The sequence below is a fragment of the Rhinolophus ferrumequinum genome, chromosome 8, assembly GCF_004115265.2.
Source record: "Rhinolophus ferrumequinum isolate MPI-CBG mRhiFer1 chromosome 8, mRhiFer1_v1.p, whole genome shotgun sequence".
NCBI classification, from domain to species: Eukaryota; Metazoa; Chordata; class Mammalia; order Chiroptera; family Rhinolophidae; genus Rhinolophus; species Rhinolophus ferrumequinum.
In genome coordinates, this window is record NC_046291.1 from 39,964,010 (window position 1) to 39,979,334 (window position 15,325).

The window sequence follows — 15,325 nt, forward strand, 5'->3', positions numbered from 1 at the left end:
CAAAGCAAGAAAAAAAGGCACACAAATTCCCCAGATCATATCATATTTTTCAAGAAATACCTGATGTTTTTCATGACTATAAATGGTATATTTTGGCAGAATTAAAAAAAAAATAAGTGGGATAATAAAAAGAATTTTCTGTTTAGCAAATTACATGAGGTCTTGGGATGCTGCTCTCACTGACTGGCTTGGGAAGACCACATTTAGAAGGTGGTGGTATTAACAGTCCCAATGATAGTCTGGAATCAGTCGAGTTGGCAGGAGTTACAGTAATGGAAGAAATATTTAGAGAGGGTGATGAATCACTACTACGCCAGAAAGAGGATGAGCATCTCTGAAACCCGTGTTGCTCATGATCAGACATTTTGTTCAGCAGCTGTAAAGAAAGGACAGAGAAATATACTAAGGAGAAGAAAGAAAACATAGAGAAAGAAAGAAAAAGCATACATGAAAATTTGTTTGTAAAGTGATATTTTATGAAAAGGATAAGTAATTTCAAAATAACTTTACTAAAATTAAAACAAATAGTTTTAGTAGAGTTTAGTAGAGTAGATTTTCCTATTGTGACAGTCCTTAGATTCTGGATTGTATAATTTGACCATGTTTTACTAAAATATTACATTTTTAAAAAAATGTAAATTTTTTAAAATTTTTAAATAAATTTTTAAAATATTTTTAAATAAAATACTGCATTCATTAGAACTTGAGAGGAAAACAATGGAGAGGAAAATGAGGAAAGGCTAAAGATGTATTTTGGAGAAAGCCTGTGTGTAACAAGATGGGAAAAGGAAGGAGAGTAATAATAAAAAAAAAAAACAGTCACTGAAGTAGGAGTAAAGTCTAGTAAAAAGTTATGTCTTTGTAGAATTTTCAAAAAGGGTTACAGCAATCATTTTAGATTTAATCTCAAAACATTCTTTTGAAGTATTAGTATTAGCAATGTTATGCCGTTGTGATATTAAAGACAGGGGACTTAAGGCTTGCAGATTCTATGTGACATATTCCTACATGAGGTAAGAAGCAGAGCCAAACTTCAAAACAAACTGACTTCAATCATCATGTCCTTTCTATAGGTAGTGAGTTCCAAATGGTAAGACTTTTCAGGGATGGGCAGAGGGAGTTGTCAAGCATGTAAAGAAATCAGAGAGATAATAAATAGTAAGATAATATGCAAGCAGAAAACTATACTGGGTCAGAACATCAGTCTGAATGACTTTTAGAAGCTACCGTTTCCCCAAAAATAAGACCTCTCCGGACAATCAGTTCTAATGCATCTTTTGGAGCAAAAATTAATCTAAGACCCGGTCTTATTTTACTATAATATAAGACCGGGTCTTAGATTAATTTTTGCTCCAAAAGACGCATTAGAGTTGATTGTCCGGAGAGGTCTTATTTTCGGGGAAACACAGTATTTCCATTCTACCATGAAAAAGCTACTGTCAAGAGCTGAGCAGGGGAAAGCTGAGCTGCCAGATGTCAGAGTAGTCAATTTAAACAACAAGCCAAAATGAAAGTAATAATTAAGTCTTTATTCATTTACTGTGATACATGAGGAAGAGCCCAGACAGAAGATGCTGGCTCCAATGGTGTCCCATTTTCCCCCAGGGAATGGCACTGGGCAAAAGTCAGAATGATCAGTGCAGAGTAGGGTATTGTCTCTGCTGAGACAGCCCTGGACAAAAGATTCCTGCAGGTTTTTCGATGAGGTGGGGCAGCAGGCCAAGGGAAGGGAAAGGGGAAAGGGCAGGAGTGGAAAAGTACTAAACACTGAGTCCTAGTGGAGAAAGGTGTCTTTCAGGTTTCCAAATAGTTACTTCAGCAGAAGGACCCAAGAGAGGCCTTGGCCAGGGCCTCCAATGAGGAGGCGTCTGAATGGAGGCACCTGGGCTAGGAATGTAGATCTGGGTAAAAGCATTGCAGGTCTGGGTGGTGGAGGGGGCGGAGTCCTCCTCCTCCATACTGTGCGCTACATCTGGTGTGGAGAAGACGCCTTTCCACAGGGTGGCTTGCCAGGTGAAGCCTTTATTATTGCCTGTGACAGGGCCTGAAAGATCACACATAAGATTTGGCCTGGAGCCAGACTCCTCAACTACATTGCAGAGATTTTTGAACACTAATAATAGAACTTTGAGGCAGCAAACACAAATCTCACTTTTGATAAACCCCATTGTGAAAGGTTGTAACTAAAATTATAGTTAGGAGGACCAAGAAGTTTCAAGGAAGTCTTTAAGCTAGGAAACACCTCTTTACACATTTCTGGAAGGAGTGTCAAAGGAGGCAGGGTCAAAGGAGGCAGTATAAAGTGAGAGAAAGACCAAAATAACCTAACTTAAAAGTGCTCTAACCATCAATAAAACAAAAAGGGAGCCTACTGAATGGGAGAAGATACCTGTCAATGATATACCTGATAAAGGGTTAATATCCAAAATTTATAAAAAACTCATTCAACTCAACACCAAAAACAAAAACAAACAAAAAAACCCCACAAACAATCTAATTAAAAAGTGGGCAGAGGACATGAAGAGACATGTTTCTAAAGAGGACATACAGATGGCAAACAGGCATATGAAAAAATGTTCAACCTCACCAATCATTAGAGAAATGCAAATAAAAACCACAATGAGATACCATCTCACTCTGGTCAGAATGGCCATCATCAATCAATCAACAAACAACAAGTGCTGCTGAAGATGTGGAGAAAAGGGAACCCTCATGCACGGTTCGTGGGATTGCAGATTGGTGCAACCACTATGGAAAGCAGTATGGAGGTATCTCAAAAAATTGAAAATGGAACTACCTTATGACCCAGTGATTCCACTCTTGGGTATATATCCAGGGAATCCCAAAATGCTAATTCGAAAAAATCTATGCACCCCTATGTTTACTGCAGAGCTATTCACAATAGCCAAGACATGGAAACAACCAAAATGCCCATTGGTAGACAACTGGATTAAGAAACTGTGGTACATTTATACAATGGAGTATTATGCAGCCATAAAGAAGAACGAATCTTACCATTTGCCACGATATGGATGGACCTAGAGAACATTCTGCTAAGTGAAATAAGTCAGACAGAGAAAGACAAATACCATATGATCTCACTTATATGTGGAATCTAAAAAATAGAATAAATGAATGAACTAATCAGAAACAGTCTCAGAGACATAGAGGAAAAACTGAGGGTTGCTAGATGGGAGGAGGAGTGGGGATAAGGGAGAAGGTGAGGGGATTAGAAAGCACAGTCGGTAACCAAAAGATTGCCACAGGGATACGAAAGTCAATTTGGGGAATATAATCAATAATGTTGTAAAGATTTTGTAGGATATCCGATGGACACTTGTCTTATTAGGGAGATCACTTCAGGGATGCTGTAGATGCCTGATCACTGTGCTGTAACAACCTGAAGCTGAAGCTGAATAATAATGAATATCAACTATAATTTCATATATATATATATATATATATATATATATATATATATATATATATATATATATTTATATATATAGTCCCAAGGAGTGGAGTACAGCATAAAGAACAGAAACAGAGACAGTGGAAATGTAATGGCTGTATGTGACATCAGAGGGATAGTAGACTGGGGGAGGGAGTTATCACTTTGTGAGGGGTATAAATGATAAATGTCTAACGATTACTGTGGTTTGTACACATGAAACTAATAAAAAAATGCTTTAGTATTTTACCATGGTACAAATATTATGCATGTGCTTCTTATGAGAAGGCATACTTAAATAAATGAAAAATGTATACAATATGAAAATAATCAAGTATTTAAGTACCCCAATTAAGAGGTATTTTCATTTTCAAAATGGCAAAGCAGGAATATCTATCAATAGTTTTGGTATTTAAAGTTTAAGACTAACATATTGTCTAAGTGTCACAGGTTTCCTTAGTGTCATCAGTAATTTAGATTTGGTCAACCGACATTCTTTCTTTGCGTCACACAGGTCTTTTTAAATATTGAATCAGTTGCTTGCAGGTAAATATTAAGAGACTGCACATTAAAATCCAGAGCTTTTGTGGAGAGGGTAGGAAAAAAATCTAAAAAGTGGGCCCACCGACATGCATGAAATTAATTCAGTAGTATTAAGTGTCTTCTGTGCCTCTTCGGTTGAGTATATGCTTTCCAATTCATCACTACTACTACCACATGCCCATTTCGCATATTTATGTCACAGCCTGGACTCTGTTGACATTTGAATTTGTGATCCCCTAACTTAGAAATTATTTAAGTCAGGGAATTAAATACTTGTTCAAAGAATGAAATCTAAGCCCAGCATATTTAAAATCATGAATATATTTCAGCAGTAGTTTTTAATTCCATACCAAACTATTAGGTGTATTAAATAAGAATAAGAACATGTGAATATAGCACCTAAATGACATACAGTGGCTTTTCTGGCACTAATAATATTTTGAGTGGTGTCTCTAAATTTAAGGGTTCAGGAATTAGTCATTTTTAAGCTGCCATGTTTAGCTGGTTGAAGATATTTATTTTTCAAGAAATTAAATAGTTTAGATGAAACCAGCTTGATATTTTTATTTTAAGTCTTCTGTCAGTATTTTGACAGATGACTAGAAACCAAAAATTTTGGACTTTCCCACAGAAGTTCATGCACCCCTGTTTAATCCCTTAGGCTCATGCTTCCAAGATGTACAGGATGTGAATTATACTAACAGGAATGAGGAATGAGGAATTCTATGCTCAGCAATTACATGTTAATTATGCAGAAGTTGTTAGGTTATTAAGACATATTAATAATGAGATTCACTGTTCTTGCAGTTTTGTAGCTCTTTCTTTCAGTAGGTAGTGGCTTGGTGCATTCAGGGAACGGTGACTATTTCAACCTTGAGCATTGCCTCAATATGACAACAAAGATCAAATGTCTTAGGGTTTGAATACTATCAGTAATTGTTGAATACATTTAAATAAAAAAATGCACTAGACAGTAAACATTTCTGTGGTAATATCTAGAAAAATATTCGAATGATACCAAAATTTTATTTTATGCTATTATTTTGGCACTATAAACTTCCAAGGACCCTTTTAAAATGTAAAACAACTTCAAAGTTAAAATATGATTTATCATAATTATTAAAACAGAGGTTCAACATTCTACTTAGAATTAAATTTATAAAGTAAATAATAAAAGATATATAATTGTATTTTAAATATAGATGTCTAAAATAAACTTTTCTAGTTGAAAAACTGGTACATAATAACTAAAGGTGGGAAATATAATGGTAATGTAAAATGTTCTAGCAATACTTTCTATATTATCATGCTGACACATACTTTTAAAGTTCACTGTTGGCACATTTTCAACATCACTTTTTATATAATAAGCTTTAAAAGTAACAACTTCTAGAATTTTGAACTTACAGCACCATGAATGTATTTTTTTCAGATTTTTAAACCCAGAGTTTGTATATGTTGGTCTCTTAGTTGTAAGACTTATACGTTCTTACAAGAATCTTGCAAGTTGAATGGATATGATCATCTATATATCTCAAAGAGAAAAACGAAAATAAGGAGAGATTAAATGACTTGATAAGGTACTCATGGTCAGAAATGAACTGGAATGGAATATATTTTTCTCATTAGACAGGGTTTACTTCTTTAGAATCATATTTTATGCAAGTAACAATTATAAAAGTGAAGCTGTGGAGTGGTAATCATTTTTTTTTTGTGGGCATCAAATGTGTTCTTGAATCAATGTTCATTTTATAATTTTTGCACCTTTGTTTAAAGATTCACATTTGGCTTGTTGTGTAATTTAGAATTTTCACAACCTGGTCTTGCCCATATTGAATTAAAAAGTAGTTGAGAAAACACTAGAGGATAATGAAGAGGCAGGTTTGTTTACCTGTAATGAGATGCACACTTTAGGTTATAAGTGTCCTATCAAGTCTAATCAGTGGCCACACAGTTGATTACGTAAAGGCAAAATTTTATCCAGTATCACTTGGTTTAATTGAAAGGGAGATATTCATTTTACTCAGCAATAGTAAGTCCAGTATTTCTTAGGACTACAATTTTGTTCATTTAACTTCCTGGCAATAGTTTGATTTGGTTAAAGACTTCTGTAGCCAGAAATGTAAAATGTAAGCACCCATGGTTTGGGATATATATATTAAAGATATACAAGAATCAAGAAGGACAATTTGATTTAACGTACTATGCCCACATATTATAATGGAACAATCTTCTGAAAGCGTTCATGAGGCTAGGAGGGCAAAATAAACCCTTTTTCTAATATAAATACAGGCATCACTGCCATGTGAATGTAATAAATGGAAATCAGATTGTTCCTAGATAATAAGTACCAAATGGTAGAAAACCCAACCTCTAATCTATTGCCAAACCACTAGAACACAGCAAAAAGCAAACAGGACAGTCAAGTAACGGAAATTTCTCAGTGTATCTAAATGATTGTGTAAATAAAGACCCAATTTCTAAAACCAATGAAAAGATTTCCACAATTTCAGTGTGATACAGAGATATGTAATATGGGTCCTATCAAAGGCTATTTCATTTGGCAGAAAAGGAACCCATGATTGAACCCATGAGAGGTATTTAGAAGACATGTAAGAATTTTGTTTGTTAATTACAAGCAAAAAACTAGCATGTCTATACATGAGCAAATGAAAAATAGGAGTGGTCTTCATTCATCATATATGAGAAATTGGTTTTAAGTGAAAAAGGGTTTGGGATATATATATTAAAGATGCACATTTTTTGTAGTTAGAAATGTCTTTTGATTTGATACTTTTAATACCGAGTGAAAAAAAAAAAAGTCTCTTATTTTGGTTTCTTTGGCTAAAACTAAACTATTCCATAAACTTACACTGAGCGAATTTATATTGGGTGTATTAACTAAAAAAATAAACAACAGTCCAAAAGATGAAAGAAAAAGGGCACACTTTTTTCATTCAACTACCACACTATAAGCCCAGACTGCCTCCTTGAATTCCAGATTTCTATATTCAACATATAATAAACATCTCCAGTTGGCTGTCCTGTAGTCAGAATAAACATGAGTGAAAGTGAAATACTGACGATCATTCACCTCCCTCAAGTCATGTCTATTTCAGAAAGTGATACCACTATCTAGATGATCAGAATAAAACCCTGAAAGACAATCTTGATCCTTCTTTTATTCCACAGCCCCCAACAAACCATCAGTAAATCCTACAAGCTCTACTTCCAAAATATATCAATAATCAAGCTATAATCATCATCTCAACTGATGGAATTCTGGATCAACTTCCCCTTCTTCCTCTTCTACTCTATTGAAATAGTGTGGTAGCCAGTTTTGGGGACCTCACTATGGCTTCTTTATATACTATAATACTTACTGCAGCCTAACGAACACCAAATTTCCTGTTTAAAATCTTCGAGAGACTTAATCACTGCAATTAAAAACCAAACAAAAAAACCTTTACACAGGGCTCTATAAAACCTAGACCCTGACTCTCTTCAATGTCATTTCCAGCTTTTTTTGGTTCTTTCACTATCTTTCAGGTACAAGATACTGTTTTCAGTCCTTTGCATTGACTAACTTTTTATCATTCAAGTCTCAATTCAAATGCTACCGTATGTGCTCAGAAAGGGTTTCCCTGATAACTGCCTCTAAACAAAAGCTCCCACTCATTCTCTTCTATTATGCTCTATTTTATTTTATTCATAGCATATAATAGATATGAATTTTTAAATATACTTATTCATTTATTTATGTGTTTATTATCCATTTCCCTCTCTCCGATGTGACGTAAGTTTTTTAAGAGCCGAAATTCACATACTGCTAAAACCCAAGGGCCTAAACATCATGTGGCCACATTAGATGTTCAATAAATATTTTACAAATTGCCATAACAGATCACAACTGTATCAAATGTATATAATTGGCAAATGTGAGAAAAGGAAAATCAAAGTGGTAAGCATTATAACACATAAGATACGTCACTAAGATACAATTTCAAAATACCAGTGATGACCTGGTGGGACTAGAAAAAGTTAAAACAAAACTAAAATTTACACAATGAAACCTTAAAAGTACTTTTTAGAATTCTTGAAGATTTTCATTAAAATTTCAAACCTAACATTACTGATTTTGCATCTTTAAAATCAATCAGTATGACCAGTTCACATGCTTTAACAACACCTAAGTTGTTGTTGGCAGGCCACCACTTAAAATATAACAACCTTTCGTTAAGGAGTCTCTGAGGAGAGTAAAGAAATGCATCTATGTTCTCACCTACATGGTGATTCCTTAAAGTACAAAGGTTCTCCATCTGGAACATTCTACTCAACAGGGCCTCACATTTTTAATCTATGATTTAATAAAGAATAAAAGAATCAACATCTCTAAGTAAAACTGAACTTTCTTATTAGAAGATCTGATTCCTTTGAACCACTGCTCTGTTACAAAAATTCAACTTTAATGTTGGACTTCTTGCCAGGAAAGATTGCTTGTGATCTTTTAGTTATCTAACCAAATTTTACCAAAAATGTTTCTCCTTATTTTTGTGCTTCCTCTAACTGACTTTATCTGCCACTTCATCACACACTATTAGAATAACATCCATACCAGTTTGCTATTTTCATTTTCTATATTACTTTTAACGCATGCCCTGAACCCCCCGCCCCCAAATTCCATCCCTACTTTAGTTTTTCTCTTTTTTCCCTCTTCCCAAAAAGACTGTTTTAAAGTTAACATTAGAAATAAACCTTTTGTTTTACTTTGACCATAACACACAGAGAATGACCATAACACACAGATTCTCATGGAGAATCTGACGCCAAATTATTAATAATGGTATATACCGAACCCATCTATAGTGTAATTTCAATGTGTATGAATATATCAGGATTCATAATTTATTTCAATGCTTCTTCAATTAATGTATTAATTGCTGCTTCTAATCCTTTAAACAAACTGCTGAGAACTTTAGTGATTTTGAAGTATCCTATCCTTCAGTCCTTTGAAAGCAAAACAAACAAAACCTACAGTCTTATGTCCAGAGTTGTAAACCCAACAGGTATTCACTGTGCATTAAATTTGCTAGACATGGTAATCTGCAAGGTGCTAGGCATCCAGTTTATGTGTCCTGTAAAACTAATGTTCAAATTCCATAAGAAAGAACAAACATAAAACATTTCTAACTTAGCAGAAATTTGCTTTACTGCAGACCCATTGCAATCTATTCAGCAAGGGGGTACCTATATTTTAAATTCATATTTTATTTATAAGTTTCACTATTTTTGAAATTAAATTTCAATAGTTGGAATTATTAATAAACCTTCACCAAAGTGATATTGCTAAGCAGGGCAACATTTCATACTTAGTAAATAATTATAGGTAATTGAATTTCATTTCTTTTAGTTTATTTTTAATATCAGAAAATCGAGATCTCATTTTAACAGATGTGAAATAAATACAGATACACTTAGTGCTATATTAATTTACTTCACAGCTACATAAAATTGAAAATGAAAGGCAAAAATATTTGGTGATATTCTCTTCACAAAAATTTTAAAAACATGTTAATAAACACTTATAACAATACTTTCAAAACCATTTGAGTTAATCAGATATCTTTTAGCAATTTAAAAATGTTGAGTTCATTTTCTTTTAAGAATCAAATAATTTCTATTTTTTGATCTTAATAAAGATGTACATCCTCCAGTGTATCAGCAATTTCAAAAATCATGTAATAAAACATTAGGAGCTGAAAAGTTATGAGACAAATAATTTTTTTTTTTAATTAAAAAAGAAAAAAATACAGAGAAAGATACTACTGACAAAAGAATATAAATAGATTGCAAATTTATAAGTTGAGTTGTTTACATAACGATCAATGATGCAATGAATTTTCTACACACGTGTATTAACTGCAAGAGAGTGATTTAGAGAAAATAATTTATTTATTTTAATTCAATCTTTTAGTTATAGTCTTTGAAGCATTCTATTGAGATGAACACAATGCCTATAATAATTACAATCCATTTAAACAACTGACTGTTGAGTAATTTTTTTTTTTATATATAACTGACTCAACCAATGAGAATTGTTGAATAAATGAATATACTCACTGTCTGTGTTCATTTACATACCGACTTTCATGCTCAAAGACACTGACAAGTATAATGTCTTCATTCCTTCTGCCCCTTGTCATTTCTGAAGCTGACTTGGTAGACTAGCCATGCAACATAACAAGGGCACATACGTAACCCCCAACCTGACCCATCTTCTCCCCAGTTACTGTAGTGTTTCTCCAGGGCAGTGTCTGCTTTCAGGAGATAAAAGAGGGAGGAGTGTGCCATTTTATCAACACGCCCCAAACCTCTCTGCTCCTCTGAATCATGCCCCTGAATTTGATAACCTTAGTTCTCCTTCTAGAGACAGAAGATACACAATGAAAAAGCTATGCGTTCGCAACCAAAATCGTGATAAATCTTATTTTACTCCTTTGTAAACATGAAGACTGAAGTAAAGCTACTTTTTATATGCAATGAATTCCATGAGCAACTACCTGATTAAAACTGCTTGAAAAAGTAACTTCCCCTTCATTCATCTTTATATTCCTAGTTTGTTTCACAGGATGGTTTATAATGATTTTCAACAAGACCTAAAGGGTGTGGCTGTATTTTTGGGGACCAAAGTTTAAAGGAATTTGAGATGATGCTGTGCCCCTTTGGGGTAGGAAGAAAAAAAAAACATAACCTTGATAAGAAGCAAATAGTAATGGTAGTGAAGAGAGAGGAAAAAAAAAGTAGGAAGGAATATTATATTAAGCCAGAACTTGAAGAGGATGTTCCAGCACCTTGTTGTGCATAACGAAGGTACATGGGAACAAAGTCACCTCACTCCCGTCCTTTCTCATTTTGAATACATCGGCTCTACTATCACAAACTTTGTACCGAACAATGGAAATACCCACAGCTTCAGTGCAGAAGATGGGAAAGTGTGAGTGTAGAGAAAAGAAAGTTTTTTGACCCATTTCCAGGGCATACCAAATTCGAAACCCTAAATGTAACTTCTTATAGATTTCCTCATGGTGTTGATATGGTGAAATACTCTAGTACTAGATGGCCATAAATATATACGGTGCCAAACAAATGTATACACATTTTAAGAAAGGAACAAACTATTAAAATTGTAATACTCGATATATACCAATAACAAAAGATGAATACAAGTCACATTTGACTTCTGCAATTACAAGAGATGCTCAAAATGGTTACCATCAGCATCCAGACACTTCTGACTATGGTGAACCTACTGTTTGAGCAACGTTGGCTAAAGGATACACTTGTATACACTTTAAGAGATGTTATCTATGTATACTTTCGAAGTTGAATTGAATTACAATAGTAATTACGGTGTAGTATGATATTCGCTCAGAAGAAGGCATTAATCAAATTAATACTAGGGTCATCCATTATTCATTGTATTACAATTTTAATACAGTTTATTTTTCCTTTCTTAAAATGTGTATATATTTTTTTGGCACTCTCTGTATTTACACATCTACACACACATACACACACACACACACACACACACACACACGAGTTGTGACAATTAAGTTCGCAAACTTGTTGCAACGGTGTTGCTAACCTTTTTTGATAGCAGAGGAATTATTCATTATGAATTTGTACCAACTGGACAAATAGTTAACCAAGTTTACTATTTGGAAGTGCTGAAAAGGCTGCATGAAAAAGACGAAAACAACCTGAACTTTTCGCTGACAATTCATAGCTCTTTCATCACAACAATGAACCAGCTCACATGGCACTGTCTGTGAGGGAGTTTTTAGCCAGTAAACAAATAACTGTATTGGAACACCCTCCCTACTCACCTGATCTGGCCCCCAATGACTTCTTTCTTTTTCCAAAGATAAAGGAAATATTGAAAGGAAGACATTGAGATGATGTTCAGGACATCAAGGGTCATATGACAATAGCTCTGATGGCCATTGCAGAAAAAGAGTTCCAAAATTGCTTTGAAGAGTGGACTAGGTGCTGGCGTTGGTACATAGCTTCCCAAAGGGAGTACTTCAAAGGTGAACATAGTGATATTCAGCAATGAGGTATGTAGCACTTTTTCTAGGATGAGTTACCGAACTTAATTGTCCGACCTCACACATGCTCGCATGCATGCACAAGCATGTGTATCTATCTGTATGTATATAGATAGATAGACAGATAGACCTGTGTACACACGCGCGTACACACACACTAACAAAATTTCATTGAGTTAGCCTAGAGATTGAACCAAAATGGACTTGCAAATAAAACTTTGCAATAAAAATTCTTTTAGAACGGTTGCAAATGCCCTAATTGTGTTTCAGCTTATAGTATCATGCCATAAGTTAAATATAAATATTTTTAAAATACAAAATAAAACATGAACTTTAGTGGACAATATGAGACAGATGATGTAAAAAAATCTACCAAACATATTTTGCCTAGGAAGAATACTGTTTTTAATTCTGTCCCCCTCCAAAAAATTCACTTAGCCAAAATCACAAATTAATGGTGTCATACATGGTATTGGGAAAAGGATTTCAAATCTAGGTATGATAAACCCAAATAAAGCAAATAAATTAACTATAAATACTTAAGTGTCATCTACAGAGAATACTGCTCATTTTAGTGTCTTTGAGAACCCTTGCTATGTAATGTAAGAAACCATTTGGTCTTGTTAACATTTCCACTTTTAGAATGAATTTCAATACTCCAAGGGTAGATGCGCTTAGGTCATTAAATCTAACCTCAGTAAATAGCAATCAATAGGAATGAAAGAAATAGTATATCACAAAGAGAAAAAGACCAAATTGAGGGCTGAATTATTCAAGAAAACACAATTGAAAAGAGCAACATGGAAAAACAACTCAGATCTGAGCTACCTAGGTAATTATAATTTTTTAAGTAACCTTGTTTAGCACCTTTTGATAGAGGGATTCTGATGAGCCCCCAAATGAAATAGGATCCTGGTGTCTGGTGCCCAGGGATCTTGGTCTCACATACCCAAAGAATGAGAATGTGGACTCGGAAGGAGAGGAAAGATTTTTATTAAAGCAAAAGTACAGCTCTCTTGCGAGAAAGGGGTACCTGAAATTGGGATGCCCCCTGGCTAAAGCAAAAGGCTTTATTTTATACTTTTTCTTGTATGCTTGGGGAAGGGAGCTGGCACCTTCTGATGGATTCTGTCTATCAGATTTGCTCTGTTTGTCCAGCCTAAAGGGATTTACGAGATAACTTAACTTCAGAGCGCAATACATTTTTGTCCTTGAGTGAATGAGTCATTTTGGAATCTGGAGTTTCAGGGTATGGCTGCCTTTGTTTATTCCACCAGGGACCTCCCTGTCTACCTAACAACATGCTAACTAACCTGTCTCACTTTCATCTCTATCCATGTTTAGTTTTGTCTTTTTTTTTAATCTATGTTTACTTTTAAATGACTGATCCCAGAGCACTTATTAGAAATATCACAGAGCTAATGATCCAGATATGTTTTATCATCATTGCATCTTGTTTCTAAGGAAATCATGCACATATTCTATATACTTACTGGAGATGTTGATACCTGGGTTATTCTTAACTGGTTTTCCAAATCTTGTACTTTGTTTTTAAGTTCCATATTTTCTGTTTCTAAGTCTTGAATCTAAAAAGCAAATGATTATTGAATAATTTTCAGAAAGTTATTCTTGGAAAATACTGACTATTATAAATGGTACATTAATGAATAGGAGTTCATATCATTTAAATTTTTAATATGTCCTTTGTGCACAGGGGAGAAAATTATTTGATAAAGCTTGGGAAATAGAGAATTCTAGGTCTCTGGAAAGACATGTTATTAAATTTGAAATATGTTTTTACATGTGTGCAAAATTGATGTTCCTAATACCTCATCTCTGTGTTTTCTTGTTGCACTGTGCAATCTGCACCCATGTCCTGGAGTGTAACCGCAAGACAGTGAAACTTGCTTATGATGATTTTGAAGAGAATGGAGAAAGGGTATAATTTAATTACAAAGGAATCTGATCTGCATGGGAAACCACTTACCCAGCATCTGCTGCTTCTGCTGCTCTGATCCCCATGAGAAGCATCAGGAAGTGAAGCAAAGTCACATGAGAACACTAAGTTCTTGTGGGAATTCAATATAAAATGGTTAAAAACTGTGCAGGGGATCAGGAATGAAAAATTATAGGAACACAGTGAAAGCAGTTCCAATCAGTGTGGGGGAAATTTAATGGCAGTCCTTCTAAATTTGTTTGATGATATGCAAGTTTCCCTGTACTTACATCACATAAATATGAAACAACAAGCTTAGTTTACTCACTCTTTTCTGTAACCCTGCAATCTGTTTTCTTGTTTCAACATCTTTTCCTCCAGATTCTAGAAATTTCCTGTATGCCAGGTCAAATGCTTGGCCGATTGTTAAAGTAATCTCTTCAGCCTTTGTAAAAATAAAACAAAGATGATTTGCATTTTAATAATAATGTGTCAGACTGTTGGTTGTGTTTTGGCAATTGAATGAATAGCTGTTGAAATTGGAAGCAAGACTTCTGTCCCACTTCTCATCGCTTTTAACACAGTATTTTTTTTCCTAGTTTGTTATCCTGTTCCTCAAATATTTAGTGCCTATTAAATGAATGCATAGTGCCAACTACAGTTTCTCTCATTGCTTTCCTACTTATTTCCTCTTCCGAGTGAGGAGGGTGTGTTAAACCTGGCAGGTAACTTGAACGAGGCGGTCTGGGTCTGGGTGGGGCTGTGGAAAACTTGAGGTATGCCCTCAATGGAGCAACTGCTGCTCTGTTCCTATTCATTGTTGGTTGTGGAAATGAGAAATTCCAACCCAGAATTTTAAGGTTCTAAATACGTGAGATGAGGTCAGATATATGAATCTTTATATAAAAAGCTCCCAATTTTAAGTGATAGTAAACAGTATTTTTGTAAAACAGTGCAATTGAACAAAATAAATCTGTTATCTGAATTTGAACTAGTAAACGATTTACAGTCTCTTGACTTTCAACTATCAACTGGCACAAATATCCTAAGTCTACCCCCTCATTCCTTCTCCATTCATATCTCAACTGCTATCACAGTGTCTTACACAATGTAAACATTAAAGACTTACTTTAATAAATTATAAAGAAGTTTGGTAAAGCTATTAATTGAATGCATCATTAATTGAATGACATTGAATATGTCATATTCAATTCTAAGACCTCCAGATGACATAAAAACTGCTAGTAACATTAATTCTTGAAAGTGCCTTGTTTTCACTAATTT

The 15,325-nt window shown here is 34.3% G+C and overlaps 1 protein-coding gene across 15 annotated transcripts in view; it reads right to left on the minus strand.

Annotated features, from left to right (window-relative positions):
• The window catches only part of GULP1 (GULP PTB domain containing engulfment adaptor 1), a 225,615-nt gene that overhangs the window by 12,701 nt on the left and 197,589 nt on the right, over positions 1–15,325 (minus strand). For 7 of the 15 annotated variants that reach the window (XM_033111306.1, XM_033111304.1, XM_033111302.1 and 4 more), the window contains 4 exons: positions 14,370–14,486; positions 14,093–14,173; positions 13,599–13,691; positions 155–376 (listed from right to left, as the gene is read on the minus strand). In XM_033111306.1, the coding sequence (XP_032967197.1) occupies positions 155–376; positions 13,599–13,691; positions 14,093–14,173; positions 14,370–14,486 (513 nt within the window). The remainder of the gene's footprint in view (positions 1–154; positions 377–13,598; positions 13,692–14,092; positions 14,174–14,369; positions 14,487–15,325) is intronic. The other 8 variants (XM_033111312.1, XM_033111308.1, XM_033111311.1 and 5 more) reach the window with 5 other exon arrangements.